The sequence below is a fragment of the Salvelinus fontinalis genome, chromosome 36 (assembly GCF_029448725.1).
Source record: "Salvelinus fontinalis isolate EN_2023a chromosome 36, ASM2944872v1, whole genome shotgun sequence".
Taxonomy (NCBI): domain Eukaryota; kingdom Metazoa; phylum Chordata; class Actinopteri; order Salmoniformes; family Salmonidae; genus Salvelinus; species Salvelinus fontinalis.
In genome coordinates this window covers 2,043,210-2,062,593 of record NC_074700.1, presented here as the reverse complement: position 1 = coordinate 2,062,593, position 19,384 = coordinate 2,043,210, and the positions used below count along the sequence as shown (strand labels likewise).

The 19,384-nt window shown below is 42.5% G+C and overlaps 1 protein-coding gene across 2 annotated transcripts; it reads right to left on the bottom strand.

The window, feature by feature from the left end:
* Positions 1–5,589: 5,589 nt before the first annotated feature.
* LOC129835038 (inhibitor of growth protein 2-like) lies at positions 5,590–18,207 on the bottom strand. 2 transcript variants are annotated; one of them, XM_055900379.1, is made up of 2 exons: positions 17,890–18,207; positions 5,590–7,204 (listed from the first exon to the last, which is right to left on the bottom strand). In XM_055900379.1, exons 1-2 carry the CDS (start codon positions 18,029–18,031, stop codon positions 6,498–6,500), a joined length of 849 nt encoding a protein of 282 aa, XP_055756354.1. In that variant the 5' UTR covers positions 18,032–18,207; the 3' UTR covers positions 5,590–6,497. The 2 variants fall into 2 exon arrangements, with proteins under 2 accessions (XP_055756354.1, XP_055756355.1); XM_055900380.1 differs by lacking the exon at positions 17,890–18,207 and adding an exon at positions 17,570–17,832.
* Between the last annotated feature and the right edge of the window lie 1,177 nt (positions 18,208–19,384).

Sequence of the window (19,384 nt, the reverse complement as noted above, 5' to 3'; positions counted from 1 at the left end):
CCCATGAGGAAACACCAACAGTACGTTTGATCAAGAATGTAGTATTTACTGTACTATTTTTCTGTATTGTTCATGTTTAAATAATATTGGTATTAGTATTTTCTGTGTTGTTTAAGTAGTACTGTGTATTTTTTTAATATTCTTATTTTTGTTTCCGTTTTAGCATGCAATTGGGGACATCTCAATAGTCTAAATTGATATCCTCCTCTCATCTCCTCTCCTTCATATTCACTGTTCTATTTACACGGCATAGACGAGATGTGTAGATACCTACTGGGAATTTGCTTCTCCTGCCCTGCCCTTCACATCAATGCAGTTGAAGGCAATGACAAGGAGGAAGGAAGCCACTTTAGACAATTAAGTTGTGCCCCAGGTATCTGCTTTGATGTCTTGATCTTTCCAGGGTCTCTGTCTCCCTCTGGTGACAGCTACGAGGTGTGCAGATCCCTACGGCTCTGCACGGTGCGGCTCTGGGACCTGGCCAGGTCAAGTTTCACAGGGTGGCCAGTCAGAGTGGATTACGGTCTCCATGGCAACACCGACGTGGCCTTGGCCCATGACATGAAGCTGTACATCCTGACAGACAGAGGGACAGCCACCTTCACTGACACCCCCTCACCCATATTCCAGGTCCCCAACTAATTTATCAATTTGCCTGGTATCCATACTGAATCCACTCTGCTCTACACTGTTGTTTCACCTCATGGATTGAAGTCACCTCATTAGTTGACAGTAGCGTACCTGTAGTGAAATATGTGCTCTACATTTGTGACTGCCTAGGTTCGAGCTCAGGTCTCCTGCATGCAACAAGACTATGTTAGCCCACTGAGCTAAAGCCTAGTCATTAAGCTTCTGTCACACTTGACTCCATAGACTCTGCCGGTCTATGTCCTGTTCAAGAGAAGCTAGCTGAAGAGACAGTCTGGTCTTTACATCGCCCCCTGGCCCCGACACGAATAAAGGCTCCTGGTCGGACAGCTAGTCCTGGGCTTGTCTGAGACAAGGTGAGAGAGAGTCGGTTACTTGAAACAAGCGCCAGCTAACTTAGTCCACCACCTGAAACACCACACTCCAAAAACAGTCCCTCTGAGTCAGTTACTACCCTCTAGCATCCGAATTCTTGCACAGCTTAACAATGTTGTGTTCATTGTTGCCCCTAATACAGTTTTCCCCATTGTTGTGAACCGGTTTTGGGATGTGGAAAGCTAACACTTTTTAAAAAAAACACTTATATTGTCCATAACCTATTTTATTTGGACTGTTGGGTGTTATAGGGACCATCTGGCAGTGTGGGACCTAGAGTCTGGGTATATCAAAGGGAGGAGACAGGCAGTCCCGGATACTACCATCATTAAGGAGACCACAGGTAACAAAACCAGAGACTCTACCAGAAAAGTAGTACAAGCTAAGCTATCTGTCCAAAAATCCAGCATTACTTGTTTTGAATGTTACTATTTTATTACCTTGCTATTAGCCTGAAGTCTAATGCTCTCAATAATTCTGAACACTCCAGTGTTGTAGCTGTAACAATATACATATTTATATTGCCCTGTGGATTACTATTAACCCTAGCTAAGGTGAGGACAGAGAGCCACTCTGCTAAGAAGAGGAGGACGAAAAGGGAGGCGCAAAGGGAGCAGAGCAGGTTGGACAGGGAGACATGTCTCTCCATCCCTCTGATCTCCTCTCTACCCCTCTCTATCAACTGGTGGTGTGTTCCTATTTCTCCCACCACCTCAATGTGTTCAGCGTGAAGTCCCAGGAACACCTCCATATCCTGGAGGCCAGGACGTCCTTGCTGACCCGCCACATCATCGCCCTCACTCACCCTGGGGGACATCTGGTCCTGGCCAACTACAGCCAGGCTCAACATACACCCTACCTCTGGGACCTGCAGAAAGGCACGGTATGTACAGTATCAAGCTGAAGGTGGGAAAAGGGCTGCCTAAGTATGTTCCCCAATCAGAGACAACGATAGACAGCTGCCTCTGATTGGGAACCATACCCGGCCAACAAAGAAATAGACAAACTAGAATGCCCACCCAAATCACACCATAAAAAGGCTCTCTAAGGTCAGGGCGTGACAGTCCATCTGTGATCACTGTCGACACTATTGTGGGGGCAAAACCAATACAACACATTACTGAATACCACTACATATGTTCAAGCATAGTGGTGTCTGCATCTTGTCATGAGTATGCTTGTAATTGTTAAGGACTGAGGAGTTTTATAGGATAAAAAAATGTATGGAATGGTGCTAAACCCAGGAAAAATCCTAGAGGAACACCTGGTTCAGTCTGATTTCTGCCAGACATTGGGAGATTAATTCACATTTCAGCATGACAATAACCTAAAACAGTAGGCAAAATCTACACTGGAGTTGCTTACCAAGAAGATTGTGAATGTTCCTGAGTGGCCCAGTTACAGTTTTGACTTAAATCTAGCTGAAAATCGATAGCAAGACCTGAAAATGGTTGCCTAGCAATGATCATCAATTTATCAGATCTTGAATTGTTTTTTAAAAGAATAATGGGCAAATATTAAACAATCCAAGTGTGGAAAGCTCTTAGAGACTAACTCAGAAATACCCATATCTGTAATCGCTGCCAAAGGTGCTTCTACCAAGTATTGACTCAGGGGTGTAAATACTTATGTAAATGAGAGATTTCAGATTATTATTATTTTTTAAATTCGCTAAAATTTCTAAAAACATGTTTTCGCTGTCATTATGGGGTATTGTGTTGAGATGGGTCAGAAATCGATTTCATCCATTTTGAATTCAGGCTGTAACAACAAAATGTGGAAAAGGTTAAGGGGTATTAATACTTTCTGAAGCCACGTTCACAGACAAGTGATAGAAACATGTGTGTTAAGTAAAAGTTGAGGGAGTTACAATTTGTTTATTTACTGCCGCTATGATACCAATTTGATACGCAAATATAATGTGGACCAATAACATGTTTTCCATAAATAAGTGCCACTAATTTAATTTCCTACCTTAGTGTGACTTTTGGCATTGGGTTGTTTTGACATTGGCAAGTCGTTTTTCATAGTCAGGGCTGTAGCAGCTTGTTGCAAGTCTCATGCAGGCCACAAGGTGGTCATCAGTCATAGTAGATCTGTACTTGGACTTTATTATCGTCATGTGAGAAAATGCAGACTCACAGAGGTAGGTTGATCCAAAAGGGGCTGAGAAGTTGAGAGCACATCTTCTTATGTTGGGATACTTCTCCTCCAGCAGCAGCTCCCAGAACTCTTCCTTCATCTCAGTGGCTGCCTTGGATTTCAGCTGAATGTCATTTTGAATGGTGAGAAATTCAGTTTCTGCTATAGTTGTGTCCAACTGAAAAAGTGATCCCATTTGAGGCAATGACTTCCACATTTATGTCTGTGCCAAATGGAAAGCACAAATAAGCGGCAATAGGCTCAAGTGACGCAAACTCAAGGAAACGACTGTCAAACTCAGATAAGACGCTCTGGACTAGCTCCACGTAACGTGCACTGTCAAGCTGTGCTGTATCCTTACCCTGACATTCAAGTTCTGAATGCATGTGTTGAACGAAGTGCAGGTCCTTACGTTGCAGCTTTCTTGTGAGCAGCTGTAGTTTGAATTTAAAAGTGTTCACAGTGCTAACCATGTCGATTACATGTTTGCCTTTTCCTTGCAGCGCCACATTCAATTCCTTAAGCATGTAAGTTAGGTCAGTGAGAAAAGCTAAATCCAAGAGTCACTGTATGTCCTCTAACTGTGTATATTTTGCATGTTTGGAGACCTTGAGAAATTCCTTGATTTCAGGCAACGATTCACTGAATCTCCCTAAAAATGTACCTCGGCTCATCCACCGCACTGTGTGCTACGCTTCAGTCTCTTCTAAGTGAGCACGAAAAAGCCTCCGCTGTAGGCTTCTTCCTCGAATAGAACACACAATCTTCATCGCAACATCCATCACCTCTTTCATGTTTAACAACTTCCTGATGAATTACGCAATAATAACTTAAAGTTCGGGAAATAATAATCTCGTTTGCACAATGTAACGAACCCACTAATGCGGCCTACCCTAGCGGGTGCCCCATTGGTAGTAATGGAGACAAGCTTACAGTAGGGCAGTTGGAATTTGTTAGCAAACTCCATAAAATATTGAAAAATATCTTCGCCCCTTGTATGTCCTTTCAGTGGCAAAATGGCAGTTGTTCCTCCTTTGTACTCATGTCAAATACCATTCTGATGAAAATGCATAACTGTGCCACATCTACCATATCTGTGGACTCGTCAAACTGGAGGGTCAGTTAAGCACAAATTCTTATTTTCAATGACGGCCTAGGAACTGCCTTGTTCAGGGGCAGAACCAGCTTTTTACCTTGTCAGCTCGGGGATTTGATCTTGCAACCTTTCGGTTACTAGTCCAACGCTCTAGGCTACCACTTGGCTACCTGCCGCCCCATAACACTCGCAGTTGTCAATATCCTTCTTCAGTTGATCCTCGAGGTTTTCCGCTATTCCCTCACATCTTCTGGTCACCGAATTTCTGGACAACTGAATGTCATGGGTGGCAGCCATAATTTCAGTCTTATTCTTAAATTCCTCAAACAGCGAGTCTGCAGCCTCAATAAATGCTTCCTTGGTTATCTCTCCATCTTTGAACAGCTTTTTATGTTTAGCAAGAACGCGACTCACACGATAAGATGCTATGGTTGCCACCTTCCCTTTGGTCACAGGCCTTGTGAAAATTGACTGCTGCGCTGCCAGTTAATTTTTTTTAGTTGTACCTTTCTTCGTAATTCAGTCTTTGCCGGACAATCTTTTGTGTGTGGTTTTAAAATTTCTTTACTTTTCTTTGGGATATCGATGCTATTATGGCAGATGAGGCATACACATTTTGAGTTCGACATGAAAAAAATAATCCTCCCATTCCTTTTTTGTATCCTTCCCTTCACTCATTGCTATTGTCGACCGAACAATTTAACAACAAATCTGGCTCGAGTTAGCTAGCTACCTGCCTGGCATCACTGTGACCGACTTTGAGTTGGCGGGCAGCATTTGACTGGTCATATTTTATGTAAATCATGTGACTTTTCAGACATTGTTAATGGAAGACTGTTGAACATTAAAATAAAGAGATTATAGGCATCGATTTGTGTGGCTGAATTTTAGTAGAAGTATAATCTCACAATCGACTGGCAAGCCCTCCGCGATCGACCAGTAGATCACAATCGACTGGTTGGGCACCCCTGCTATAGGACCTGGAGGCCTGCAACATCCCGTCTGTTCTCTTTCCTGATACCCACGTCCAGTGTCTGACCCTACTGCTGGGCCTCAGCCCTGCCCTTAGGCTGACATCACAATCACAGGGGATCACCACAGTAACCAGGGAGGACCACTTGTTCAGAGGGTCCAGTAGTAGCGAGGATGAAGACAAATAGGACAGTCAGAGACGCATGTAGGAGTGGAGTTAAGTTTTTGGAAACTTTATTTATGCGATACTCATGTTATTTGGAAATATCTTGACTGAGTGAAACACTTCTTCAGTTTAACAATATGACCTGATAAGCAGAAGAATGGAAGGTAAAATGTATATTTCAAGAAAAGGATTCAAGTCAAATTTTATTGGTCCAATACACTTATTTAGCAGATGTTATTGTGTGTGTAGTGAAACCGATATAAAAGTAATAAATTGGTTCCCCTCAAGCCAGTATAACTTTGTTTTAATGGATATACAGAAATGGGGGGGGGGGATTACACATTTGACAGAATACGTAGACTGTCTCCACAAATATGAAATCCCATTCCAGACAGACCATCACTTTTTAGCTGGAGTGCTGCACCTGTGGATGGTCAATTGAAATGACAGTTGGGAAATCGTAAAATAACCTAAAATGTGAAATTAGTGTGAAATCCCAACTCAGATGAACACAGAAACAGCGCAAACTACCCCTCTGTCAGTCATACAAAATAAAACATTGCACAATCTATTTAGCCCCGTCAGGTACAGTGATTCATGAATAGAGACGCGCTGATTTGGAAGACTTATTTTAAAACACATAAGAAATGAAAAGCTTACTCAACTAAGACAAATGGGCCAAACATAATGTATTAATTTTTACAAAAAGGACATCATTCATTCAGATACATTACATCAAATCAACATTTCCAAATGGGCTAGTAAGCCAAAATTTGCTTCTCGAGTTACTCAATACACTTGTTAGAATGGAAGTTAAGTAACACACACGATACAGACAGAAGATGGCAGCTTAGGTTGAGGATCTTTACAGTCAACATCGGACGTCGCAAAACAACATTTAGGCTTCAGTGTGAGTCACCAGTATTGTAACAGCACCAGTTCAGTATTGGTCAAGTCCTTTACTCAGAGTAAGCGCTGCTGGAAATAGTGTTCCAATTGCTCTCAGAACTTGACATTTCGTCATCCCTTGAATGAATCACTGATAAACTCAACAATGTTCCGAGAGTAAAGGGACAACGGACGGAGGACATGTAACTACTACCTGGACCTCCGGTCCTTTTTGTTCTTGTCCAGGTTTTTGTCCATAGTCTTTTCGTTGTCCCCTCTGCACTTGGGACAGAACCACTTCCCCTTGGGCTTGTAGGTGAGCCCCACGCAGGAGAAGTGGAACCACTCGATGGGGCACGCGTCGTTATCGCAGCCGATCATCTCGCCGTATGACACCTGCTCGCACAGGCAGTAGGTGGGCTCGTTGGGGTCGATGGTGAACTCCACGGGCGAGGCGTCGCGCTCCTGCTTGGCCTTGCGCTTCTTCTTCTTGGCCGACTTGGACCTTTTCTCCCGCGGCTGCAGGGGCAGCTCATCCGCCGGGTCGTCCATCACCGCTACGTTACCCGAGGCGTGGTTGGAGTCACGGCTCTCACTGTTGCGCTGGCGTCTCGGCCGGCGGGCCGAGGAACGTTCAGCAGGGGTGGACACCGCCGCCTCCTGGACAGAACAGGAGCGCCGCTCGGTGACAACCCGCTCACTGGTCTCGCTGGGCTCCTGGAGGCAGAGGGAGTCCATCTGGCGGGAACGGTTCTCTACCAGCTCGGTCATCTGGGTAACCACATGGATCTTCTCGTCGCCGAGCTCCTGGCTACTGATGAGGGCCCGCTGCAGCTGAATCTGAAGCCTCTTACGCTGTGCCGCATCCTGCTCGCCCCGGTAACGCTCGTAGACATCGTCAACCTCCTTCAGGACCTCTGCAAAGCACACAGAATGAGAAAATAGTTGTTAGGATGGGCGTCGCCTGCATTTGTTTAGTTACTGAGTAGAATAATCATGAGGGATTAAATAATATCTGACAACGTCAGTCAGTGGGCAGGGAAAATGTAAGTGATCATTAAGGACGCTGGTAGGAACAGGGGAAAAAGTTGAGAAATTTGGTGAGCACCATTTTATGCATGTATAAAATAGCTACTGCAAACTCTGGGAGCACTGGAAATCACCTAATAGCAATCTGACAAACGAGTAATGAGCTGGAAAATGTGTGCCGGTGTCCTAGCTAGCTAGCAGCCTCAATGGCTGTCTGTGGGCACGGCCTGTAGGAAGTCACGTGTAGACTTGGGCTGTGTCCAGAGTTTCATACCATCATTCTGTTCTTCTGCCATCTTGGGAAATAAGGTATTACCGGCATAGAACACAAGGGGGCACTAAAACAAAATAAATGTAAAAAAACATTGGCCGTATATTACCAGAATGCTAATTAGCACAAGTAATTGCGAAATCACATACAAGCGAAAAAATTATTAATTCCAAAGACAGGTAAATCCAGCTTATAGAAGCATAGCTAGTAGCTACCGAATGTCATTTTCGGTGAGTGTGGACATGTACAAGTGAAAAAGACAAATTGTCCAAATGAACAACTTTGTGATTCATGGTTTTCTGATGGAAGCAGAGGGGAGAAGAACGGAGAGGGGGAAAAAATAAATAAATAAACACTAGGAAGCATAGTGGGGGGAAAAATGGCAGCTGTACAGAATGCCGTTATATCTAATGGTAAACATATAGTTTTGAATAGCATACAAGTGCAACGTCAGTTCATGTGCGTCACACAACAGACTCGCCGGTGTCTAGAGGAAATATTGGCACGGGTGTTAAGTTGAGAGCCGGCAAACAGTGCCAATATATCCTCGAAACACCGGCTTCTCGGGCATGATCACACACACACACACGGTTACGAACATATTCAAATCATGATTGACATTTTCATTAAAAACGTTAAATTTTATTAATTTATTCATACCATTTCATCCTTCCACAAGACATAGTCCCAACTAGGCGTGCACATTTTGGGGAATATTCAGAGGTGGAAACTTTCCGTGGGAATATATGCAAATTAATATTAATACCATTTAAATGTAGATTTATTTGCATTGGATATATTTACCATATCATATAGAGACATAAACATAAACCTTTAACCTTATCATAAGTAGACATAATTGCAAAGAATTAAATCCTTCCAATAGAAATAAAAACAAATTTAATTGAATTAAAATTAGTTGACTCCTCACATGGGATGATTTCACTGAACAAAAGGGATTATTGAATGATCCCAATGATCAATCGCATCTCCCCCAAAAAAATTCAACATACATCTGTAAAATGATAGTCTAGACACTAAAGCTTTAAATGTCTTCCTCTCAGGCTTCCATGTCTTCTCCCTTGTCCTCCTCACTGTCCACATCTTGAATATCAGATTCTGAGGCCTCATCTTTACTGTCACTTTCCAACCTAGTTGAGGATGGCTCATTGTCAGGCTCAAAAAGCCTCAAATTTGCCCGGATGGCCACCAATATTTCAACCCTTGTATTGGTCAGCCTGTTGCGTACTTTGCTGTGTGTGTTCCCAAACAAGGACCAGTTGCGCTGTGAGGCGGCTGATGTTGGTGGGATTTGGAGGATGATGGAGGCATCAGTGGAAAGAGCCTCAGATCCACAAAGTCCCTTCCACCAGGTGGCTGATGAGATGTTGGCACGACTGCCATATTGCATCTCCATCCCAAAGCCTTTGCGTGGAAGTGTACTTCGCCAGACTGCTAAGAACCTTGTCCTCATCCAGGCAGCGAGATACAGTAGTGATGACACCATAGGCCTTGTTGATCTTTGCGCCAGAAAGGATGCTCTTGCCAGCATACTTGGGGTCCAACATGTACGCTGCGGCGTGTATGGGCTTCAGGCAGAAGTCTTCACACTTTTTGATGTTTTTCAGAACTGCAGTTTCCTCTGCTTGGAGCAACAGTGAAGTGGGCAGGGCAGTACGGATTTCTTCGCTTACATTTGCAAGCAGAGTCTGAACATCAGACTGGATGGCATTGTCTCCCTCAATCCGTGCAATGGCTACTGCTATAGGTTTCAGGAGACTGTCAAACATGATAACACCACCCCAACGGGTGTTGCTGGGCAACTTCAATGTAGTGCACTTATTCTTCTCACTTTGCTTGGTGAAGTAGATTGCTGCTATAACTTGATGACCCTTCACATACCTAACCATTTCCGTGTCTCTCTTGTAGTGTGTATCCATTGTTTTCAGGGCCACGATGTCCTTGAGGAGCAGATTGAATGCATTAGCAGCACAGCCAATGGGTGTGATGTGAGGGTAGGACTTCTCCACTTTAGATCAAGCAGCCTTCATGTTCGCAGCATTGTCTGTCACCAATGCAAATACCTTCTGTGGTCCAAGGTCATTGATGACTGTCTTCAGCTCATCTGCAATGTAGAGACCGTGTGTCTGTTGTCCCTCGTGTCTGTGCTCTTGTAGAATACTGGTTGAGGGGTGGAGATAGTTAATTATTCCTTGCCCACAAACATTCGACCACCCATCAGAGATGATTGCAATACAGTATGCTTTCTCTATGATTTGCTTGACCTTCACTTGAACTCTGTTGAACTCTGCATCCAGCAAATGATTAGATAAAGCATGTCTGGTTGGAGCAGTGAATGCTGGGCAAAGACCATTCAGAAATCTCTTCAAAATACATGTTGCCTGTGAGCATCTGAGGTGAACCAGTTGCATACACAGCTCGAGCAAGACATTCAACATTTCTCTGACTATGTTCCTCCATTGATTCAAAACAACTTCTGATTCCAGGAGGACCATGAGCTGTACCTATTGATTATGTGCCGAGTCATCATTTTCACCTCGAATAGAAGTAGAGGGACTTTTGTCAGAGGTTGCTTGTTGTGAGCACCGAGGGAACTTCATGCACTTGGCCAGATGATTCTGCATCTTTGTTGCATTCTTCACATATGATTTGGCACAGTATTTTCCTATGTACACAGCTTTTCCTTCTACATTAGCTACAGTGAAATGTCTCCACACATCAGATGATGCCCGTGGCACTATCCTGTAAAGATTAGAAAAAAATGGAGTAAAAAAAACAACAATACAATTCCATGTACAGATAAATGGTTAAGCAGTTATACAATTCCTTTGTAAGAAATGTTTTAAAATGAAACATGTATGGAAACAGGTGAATTAACACTCCTTAGCAGGCTCAAGCAAGCTAAAACCCACATGGTAGCAACAACTAACTAGCAGAAATTGCTGAGTTAGAAATGATTTAAAACACACTTTGCTGTAGGCTACTATTTACATTTTTTTTTTTTTTATCATGTCACATAAAATATTCACCCCACCCAGTATTGTAATCAAAACTTACCAGAAAGGATGTAGTCCTAGGCTCAGACAGTGTAGTAGTGTGGGCTCAATAGAGTCTCATTAGTGTGCAAGATCTTGAGAATCAGCTGTATACGTAATGGAAGAATGCACTGTTGCATGCAGAGGGTTGCAATTCCATTGAATTGGGGATAGTTTAACCAAAATATGCCACAAGACCTAAAGACCTAAAAAGGTTCCCTGTTATAAGCTAACTTTTTTGATGAATTTAAGCAAAAATTCCCAAAATTCCCAGGATTAACTTCCCATGAAAATTTTCTATAAAAATGCAGGAAATTTACTGGAAAGTTTCCGACCCTTTGCAACCATAGTCTCGACACAAATGTAGGGTTTCTATCCAAGTCAGCTGGTCATTTGTTCTATCGATTGGTAGAGACGCGACACAGTCGTTCAGTCTTTTTGCTTTGCTTCTATGGATGCAGTCGTTCGTTCTAAATGTTCCATTGCCATACTGGCTGGCAACGTGCTTATCCCTTGTTTGCTAGCTAGCCAGCAAACTTAGTAATGTCAAAATGTGCAGCCAGAATAACAGAAAAGTAGCTGCGTTTGCATAAACTTTTCTAGCGACATTTGGATACATCCATAACAATGAGCTAATGTGGCACAATTTCGCTTGGCATATAAAATGTGCTCACTCGTCAGGGCACTGTTGTTCAGAGGTGCTAGCCAACAACACAGCTAACACAATCACTTCAAACTGAAGCTGGAAAGACTGCAAACTAGCTGCACCTTGTTTCGTTTGACATTTTTTTCAATGACATTTCTTATATTTAAAAATTATGCCAGCTGATTCATGATTTCGACTTGCTGAGAAACGCTGCCTGCCTGCCTGTCTTGTCCTTACACATTCATTACTATGTGACTGCTGGAGATCGAATTTGAATACTGAAACAACGTTCTAAATGTTGGAGAGACAGACAAGGTTTATACAAAAGAAATGTGAGAATGTCTTGATGCTTTTTAGAATGGTCAAGTTCGTAAATTGCTTGGCTGATGAGACAGTGGATTGCACAGTCAGATTTAGCAGGTGGTAACTTGTGGAATAGACACTGGCTGGAATGCGGTTTTAACCTCTTTGGCCTAGGGGTCAGTATTTCGACATCTGGATGACAAGCGTGCCCAACGTAAACTGCCTGTTACTCAGGCCCAGAAGCTAGGATATGCATATAATTGGTAGATTTGGATAGAAAACTCAAAAGTTTCTAAAGCTGTTAAAATAATGTCTGCGAGTATAACAGAACTGATATGGCAGGCGAAAACCCGAGGACAAACCATACAGAGGAAAAAAAAGAGAAAAAAATTCAACCCACCACTGATTTCAATGGCTGTCATTTTTAATATGAAGGGAAAACCTCCCAGATTGCAGTTCCTAGGGCTTCCACTAGATGTCAACAGTCTTTAGAAAGTTTCAGGCTTGATTTTGGAAAAATTAGCCAGAATTTTTTGTTTTTCTTAGTGGCTCCCATTTGGCTGTAGTGTTTTCACACGTGTGGATGAGAGCATGTACTTTGTTGTTTATCTCCGGTAAAGACAATAACAATTCACCGTCTTAAATTTTGATTGTTTATTTACGTATTAGGGTACCTGAGGTTTGATTATAAACGTTGTTTGACTTGTTTGGAGAAGTTTATAGGTAACTTTTGCGATTCATTTTGTATGCATTTTGAAGGAGGGAAACCGGTGGATTATTGAATAAAGCGCGCCAGCTAAACTGAGTTTTTGGGGACATAAAGAACTTTATCGAACAAAAGGACCACTTGTGATGTAGCTAGGACCTTTGAGTGCCAACAGAAGAAGATCTTCAAAAGGTAAGGCATTTATTTTATCGCCATTTCTTTATTTCTTTTCTAGTTTCTGGACATTGAGCCTGTAATCGAACGCACAAATGCTATAAGACCATTAGACAGGTCAACATTCACAAGACCGCCGGGCCAGGCAGATTACCAGGACGTGTACTGCGAGCATGCACTGACCAACTACCAAGTGTCTTCACTGACATTTTCTAACTCTCCGTGTCCTAGTCTGTAATACCAACATGTTTTAAGCAGACCGGACATAGTGCCTGTGCCCAAGAACACTAAGGTAATCTGCCTAAATCACTACCAACCCATAGCTCTCACATCTGTAGCCATGAAGTACTTTGAAAGGCTTGTCATTGCTCACATCAGCATCATCCCAGAAACCCTAGACCCACTCCAATTTGCATTCCGCCCCAACAGATCCACAGATGATGCAGTCTCTATTGCACTCCACACTGCCCTTTCCCACCTAGATAAAAAAGAACACCTATGTGAGATTGCTATTCATTGACTACAGCTCAGTGTTCAACACCATAGTGCCCTCAAATCTCATCAATAAGCGAAGAACCCTGAGACTAAACACCTCCCTCTGCAACTGGAACCTGGACTTCATGACGGGCCACTCCCCAGGTGGTAAGGGTAGGTAACAACACATCTGCCACGCTGATCCTCAAAACAGGGGTGCGTGCTCAGCCCCCTCCTGTACTCCCTGTTCACTCATGACTGCACGGCCAGACACGACTCCAACACCATCATTAAAATTTGCCAACGACACAACAGTGGTAGGCCTGATCACGAACAACAATGAGACAGCCTATAGGTAGGAGGTCAGAGTCCTGGCCGTGTGGTGCCAGGACAACAACCTCTCCCTCAACGTGATAAAGACAAAGGAGATGATTGTGGACAACAGGAAAAAGTGGACCGAGAAAGCCCCATTCTCGTCGACGGGGCTGTATTGGAGCAGGTTGAGAGCTTCAAGTTCCTTGGTGTCCACATCACCAATAAAGTAACATGGTCCAAGCACACCATGACAATCGTGAAGATGGCACGACAAAACCTATTCCCCCTCAGGAGACTGAAAATATTTTGCATGGGTCCTCAGATCCTCAAAAGGTTCCACAGCTGCACCATCGAGAGCATCCTGACTGGTTGCATCACTGCCTGGTATGGCAACTGCTCAGCCTCTGACCGCAGCGCCAAGTCTAGGTCCAAGAGGCTTCTAAAAAGCTTCTAACCCCAAGCCATAAGACTCCTGAACATCTAGTGAAATGGCTACCCAGACTACTTGGATTGACCACCCCATCCCCCTTTTCAGCTGCCCTAACAATGGCAAAGGGGTTTGCTAATGATCAATTAGCCTTTTAAAATGATAAACTTGTATTAGCGAAAACAAAGTGCCATTGGAACAGAGGAGTGATGATTTCTGATAATGGGCTTCTGTATGCCTGTGTGAATATTCAATTTTTAAAAAATCTGCTTACCGATATATCATGCATCCCTAACTTTAAAGACTTATCTTTCTTAAAAACTGCATTGTTTGTTAAGGGCTTGTAAGTATGCATTTCACTGTAATGTCTGCTGTATTCGGTGACAATTTTTTTTTTTTAATTTAAATTACTATGAAGCGGCTGCTGCAGAGATGAGCAGCGCATGGGTTTTGAAAGTAGACTAATTTGAGAAGGCCCAATTAATTTAAACAGTTTACATTTTAATTTGACTTAATGCTACCTAGACACAAAGTGTTTGTGTGTTGGAGCCCATTTCTTCCTATTCAATAAGAGGTAGGACTACATGTTTGACAAAATTAGAGTGTACTATCCATTGATTTTGTCAGCCAATTCCTTCAGTCACCATGCACTCCTTAAATATCTCAGTGTCAATGAAGTGCTTGGTGTGTTAAGTTAAAACAAGGGCTTGAATTGCGGGGGTGAGGGTATTGTGGTTATTTATAAAAAAGAAAATGACTAAAAGCATAGACCTACCCCTTTTTTTAGCTTAGTATTTGAGAAAAAATATATATATGGACCTGATTATATAAAGCGATCTATAACAACGCTTTATACTAGAAACAAGCTGTAAAATGCCAGGAAAAGACTATGCATATGGGATATCTTTGGTTAGTCTATGACATTCAGATGCTGTGCTACAACCTTCTATAGCCAAGGAGACCATTTTAAAAAAATAAAAAAAACTTTGCTTGGAAACTAATGTGTGATTCTGCCACTATCAATTGATGTTCGACATTTCAACAGGCTATTGAACAAAATACTAACTCCAAATCACTCTGGAGCAAGCCTAAGGAGAAACAAAAATGTATTTAGGAAATCAATTGTGAAGCATTTGTGATATGCTACAGGCTGGCAGAAGCGCTCAGCATTAACAGCAGTTCAACAACATGCCTATAAAATAACCATTTTAGGCTATATAAAATGAAAAATAAATAAATGAATGAAACAAAAAATGCCTTATTAGGCTATACAGTGCCTTTGAATTCACTTTTAGAAACTCGAGTTTGGCCAGTCTTTGGTTTGAGGATCATGGGCTATTTGTTAAATTTAGCCTAGCAGATGCTATTGTATTCCTATGCACCAATCAGTCGACACAAATTTATTTTGTAACAATATCATGGAATAAAGTAGAAAAAGACAGTTTCCCAAATAAATAAAAAGTTACAAGTGCATATAGGTCTACCTGATGATATGCGGCTGCTGTGTTAAAGAAATAGCTTTTTCTCGATGTCATTGATGATCAGATACTTCAGATGTGACTGATTCTGTTGAGCTCAACTTTTACAGCTGATAGAAAACTTCAGGACTGTCCCAAACTTAGACTAACCTATTTTGTTAACAATAGCATGTATAGAAATCAAAACGTCTCCATGGCTGCAGCATGCGCACCATTCAATGTCATGCTGTTGTGGTATTTAAAAAAATATTCTGCTGGTCTCCAGTCATGTAAAACGACGTAGAATTGCATGAAATGCGTTCATAAAAAGGCGAATTATTCTCGGAACGCAAATAAGATATCCATTATAATAAAAACACTGCATGAATATCTTTTCACCCCTACCATTGTCCGCGGTGGTCAGCGACTCTGCAACCTTCTTTGCCAAGACTGGTCTGTCCTAGGAGTGAGGATAAACGGTAGGCATGTTCTCTGCTAATTTTGTATTATTATTTTGGGTATATGGGAGGGTCACTTGTCTTTTTTCAAGCGTTCAGGGAGGGTCGGGTAAAAATGTATTTTACTCTAGGGAAGGCCATCTATTTTTATTTCAGAAGTCCGATTTTCTCCAGGTACCCCTCATCACAAATAGCACAGTCCCTAACTTAAAAATGACTTAGCCTCAAAAGATGGTTAAAACTATAATTGTGATATCAGGGATGGTCAATCCTGGCATCCATAGCCGTCTATGCATTTGATAGTGATTACATTTCTCCAGCCCCATCCCTTAGCTTTTTAACAAACAAGGTGTGCAGAGGCTGATTTTTTTTAATTGTTTCTACTGCTGATTTAACAATCCCTTGAAAACGGCACGTAGTTGTCAATGGTTTTAGTGGAGCTGGGGATCTCCTTGTCCCACAGCAGCCAAATCGAATGCTCGGCACCGTATTGTGACGTTTTATTGAACGACCGACTCACGTCATAAGGAATTCCCCTCGACCACACACACAAATTGGGGGAAACCAACATTCTTTAACATTGACTCCTGCTGTAAAAGAGCCAACTTTGTTGTCGATGTTCAGTTATACAGAAATAACAAAACATGCCGATAAGCTGCTGTGTTTGTTGTACAATGGGAAACAAATCCCAACCTACAATTCACAATGGTCCCACATAAGGAAACAGAGCAAGCGAGAAGAGTCCTGTGGCTTCTGACTATTCGGCATGGGAGAGTGGGAAATGTAGGGAATCCAAGGAGGTAGCTATGTGTGTGGAACACATTTAATCACAGGCAATACATTTAACTTGTTTAGTATAGTCCGTTTAACACCACTCACTACTTGTCGCTGTATAATCAATTTGTGTTGTTGCTTGTCTTGGCTAGCTTAATGTTACGTCAGAAGCTAGCTAGCACTCACGTGGCTGATAGCACCCTCATGAAACGCGGCATGAGGGAAGCCCTAAAATATGTTTTTCTAAGTAGTGAGAAAACTCAGGAGCAAGCAATGTTGAAAATACACCTTAAGACATGTACTTAAATCTAGTTGTGTCATTGACTAAAACAAGCAGACAATAAAATTAGGTTTGAAAAGGGTAAAGTTTTTGCTGCTAGCCAATTGGGTAAACTAGGTTACCACAGGTTGTTTTCCCCACAGGTGGGCGGGGAGTTCTAATACCCGATTCAGGAAGTGACAAAACTTTCCGCCTGAACAGGCAATAATGTCCATCTGCACACTGCGGTTACTACATGCCGTACCCACTGCTAGCGCTGTCTCTGGCCCACACTCCAGCACAGTAGGTGGTAGTAATGCACCAACATTGGATGCCAACTGCCGAAAAACCACCACCAAAGAAGGATGCTGCTAGTTTGATTGGGGACAACGGTACAGTGTCCTCCACCCCCACCTAGTTGTGTCAACGTTACAGCGAGGGAAGTAGCTAGCTATTGTTGCCAACCCAACCTTCGTATGGCACTACTGGGCAGGGATTATCATAGGCATAAAAGGTTTGCAGTGTGGTTAAGTTTTTAATCCGATTTTTATAGAGAAATAGTACAAATAGCCAGGTTTAGCCATACTAAATTCTAGAAAGTGGCCCGATGCGAGATGCTTCAAGAAAAAGAAAAATCCCAGTCCGAGCCCCCCCAATTCCCAGTTGTCTTTAACGCACTGGTTTCGGAAATCACCGAGTTTCCCAGTTGTTTGGAACGCGGCACAAATACTGGCAAAATTCTCGTACATGGCACATTTATCATCACCAGCGTTAGAGCGGATTGCAACAACGACCATTTGTTTTTTTTCTTTCTGTTAACAGTTAACGTTACTGTTATACTACGATTTTTATATTTGCTAGTAGGCAACACTATCAACAATAAGTCAACATCCCTTGTAAAATAAACAAAACGAATGCAGATAACAGGTTTACCAACTCGAAAGAAAGCCGTCAAACGCCACAACATCCCTCTTGTCAAAATGGCTGATCCTCTGTAGCTATATCAAGCCAACTCGGACCTGACACCGGGACATGTTGAGGATAACAAATTGAAGGCATACATCGTATTCGAAAGACTAAACTATCTATATTTCTGCACACAAAACACTTGCTTTCAATGCTAGCTAGTGTGTGGAACATTAACGTTAGCTAAAGTGGATCGGGAATTTGTCAATCCAGCACACCCAGTTTTTGTAATTTTATCGTCAAACTCGCAAATATAAGCACTAAAACAACGAGAGGAAAAACCATACCTTGATACTTTGAGTCAATTTCTCGCAGCAGAGAGACGTTTCTTTGTATATCCAAAGGCATGGACTCAACACATTCCAAATAATCCTCCACATAGCTGACCAGTTGTGACTTTTCCACGTTTGGATAGTGATGACCTAACATTGTTCCCACCGATGCATTGAGACAATCAAGAAAACTTGTAAATAGATTTGAGATAATGCATTTAGTATGGTTTCTAATGGTTTTCTTGCGCCAGTATTGTTGCTTACTATATTCACTGGTCAGTTCACTTCAAACAGAACTGCACACCGTGCGCATGCGCATGTATTCCTTTTATGGCAGTGCACAGCGTTTTTGCGATTTACTTGACAGGGGGATGGGCCATTCTTATTTCCAGCGTTTGGATTGGCTGTGAATAAAATAAAGGCTGCCTTTATTATTATGAACTTTTCCCGGGAAAGTAAACCATTAAGTATTTTTAACACCATTGTTTTTTTTATCATACTTTTTTGTTTGACCGGTAAAATAGTTGTTCAGGAAACCTGGCACCATCCCTACGGTGAAGCATGGTGGTGGCAGCATCTGTGGAGATGTTTTTCAGTGGCAGGAACTGGGACACTAGACAGGATCGAGGAAAAGATGAATGGAGCAAAGTACAGAGAGATCCTTGATGAAAACCTGCTCCTGAGCGCTCAGCACCTCAGACTGGGGTGGTTCACCTTCCAACAGGACAACGACCCTAAGCCCTCAGCCAAGACAATGCAGGAGTGGCTTCGGGACAAGTCTCTGAATGTCCCTTGAGTGGCGCAGTCAGAGCCCGGTTTTGAACCTGATCAAACATCTCTGGAGAGACCTGAAAATAGCTGTGCATCCTGACAGCTTGAGAGGATCTGCAGAGAAGAATGGGAGAAACTCCCCAAATAAAGGTGCCAAGCTTGTAGCATCATACCCGAGAAGACTTGAGGCTGTAATCGCTGCCAAAGGTGCTTCAACAAAGTACATCTTTCAAAACAAGATATTCAATGTCTGACAGGAAACCCCAAAAGCAATCATATTAAAATCAAATTGTATCGGTCACATGCGCCAAATACAACAGGTGTAGACTTTACTGTGAAATGCTTAGTTATGAGCCCATTACCAACAGTGCAGATGTAAAAAGTAAGACAAATATTTGCTAAATAAAAAAGGAAATAGTAACACAATAAAAACAATAACGAGGCTATATACAGTGAGTACCAGTACCGAGTCAATGTGCAGGAGCACGAGGTAAATGAGGTAACACAGTATGATCATGTGGGTAGGGGTAAAAGTGACTAAGCAATCAGGATATATAATAAACAGAGTAGCAGCAGTGTGTGTGAATGTGTGTGGCGTCAATATGCATGTGCAACCACCCACATTGAGCCCAGCCCCAACGTTTGACTCCGCCCACATTGAGCCCGGCACCGAACTGCACGCTGAAATCAGGGGCATCTCACAGGTCCTGATACAGGCTGCTCTCGTTGCTATCTCTGT

What these genes read in the sequence shown, in the direction of transcription:
- LOC129835038 (XM_055900379.1), bottom strand. Translation starts at nt 18,031, where the DNA reads ATGTTAGGTCATCACTATCCAAACGTGGAAAAGTCACAACTGGTCAGC. An exon ending in AATTGACTCAAAGTATCAAG is followed by an intron (nt 7,205 to 17,889) that starts GTATGGTTTTTC and finishes TGTGCTTTGCAG; the next exon opens with AGGTCCTGAAGGAGGTTGAC.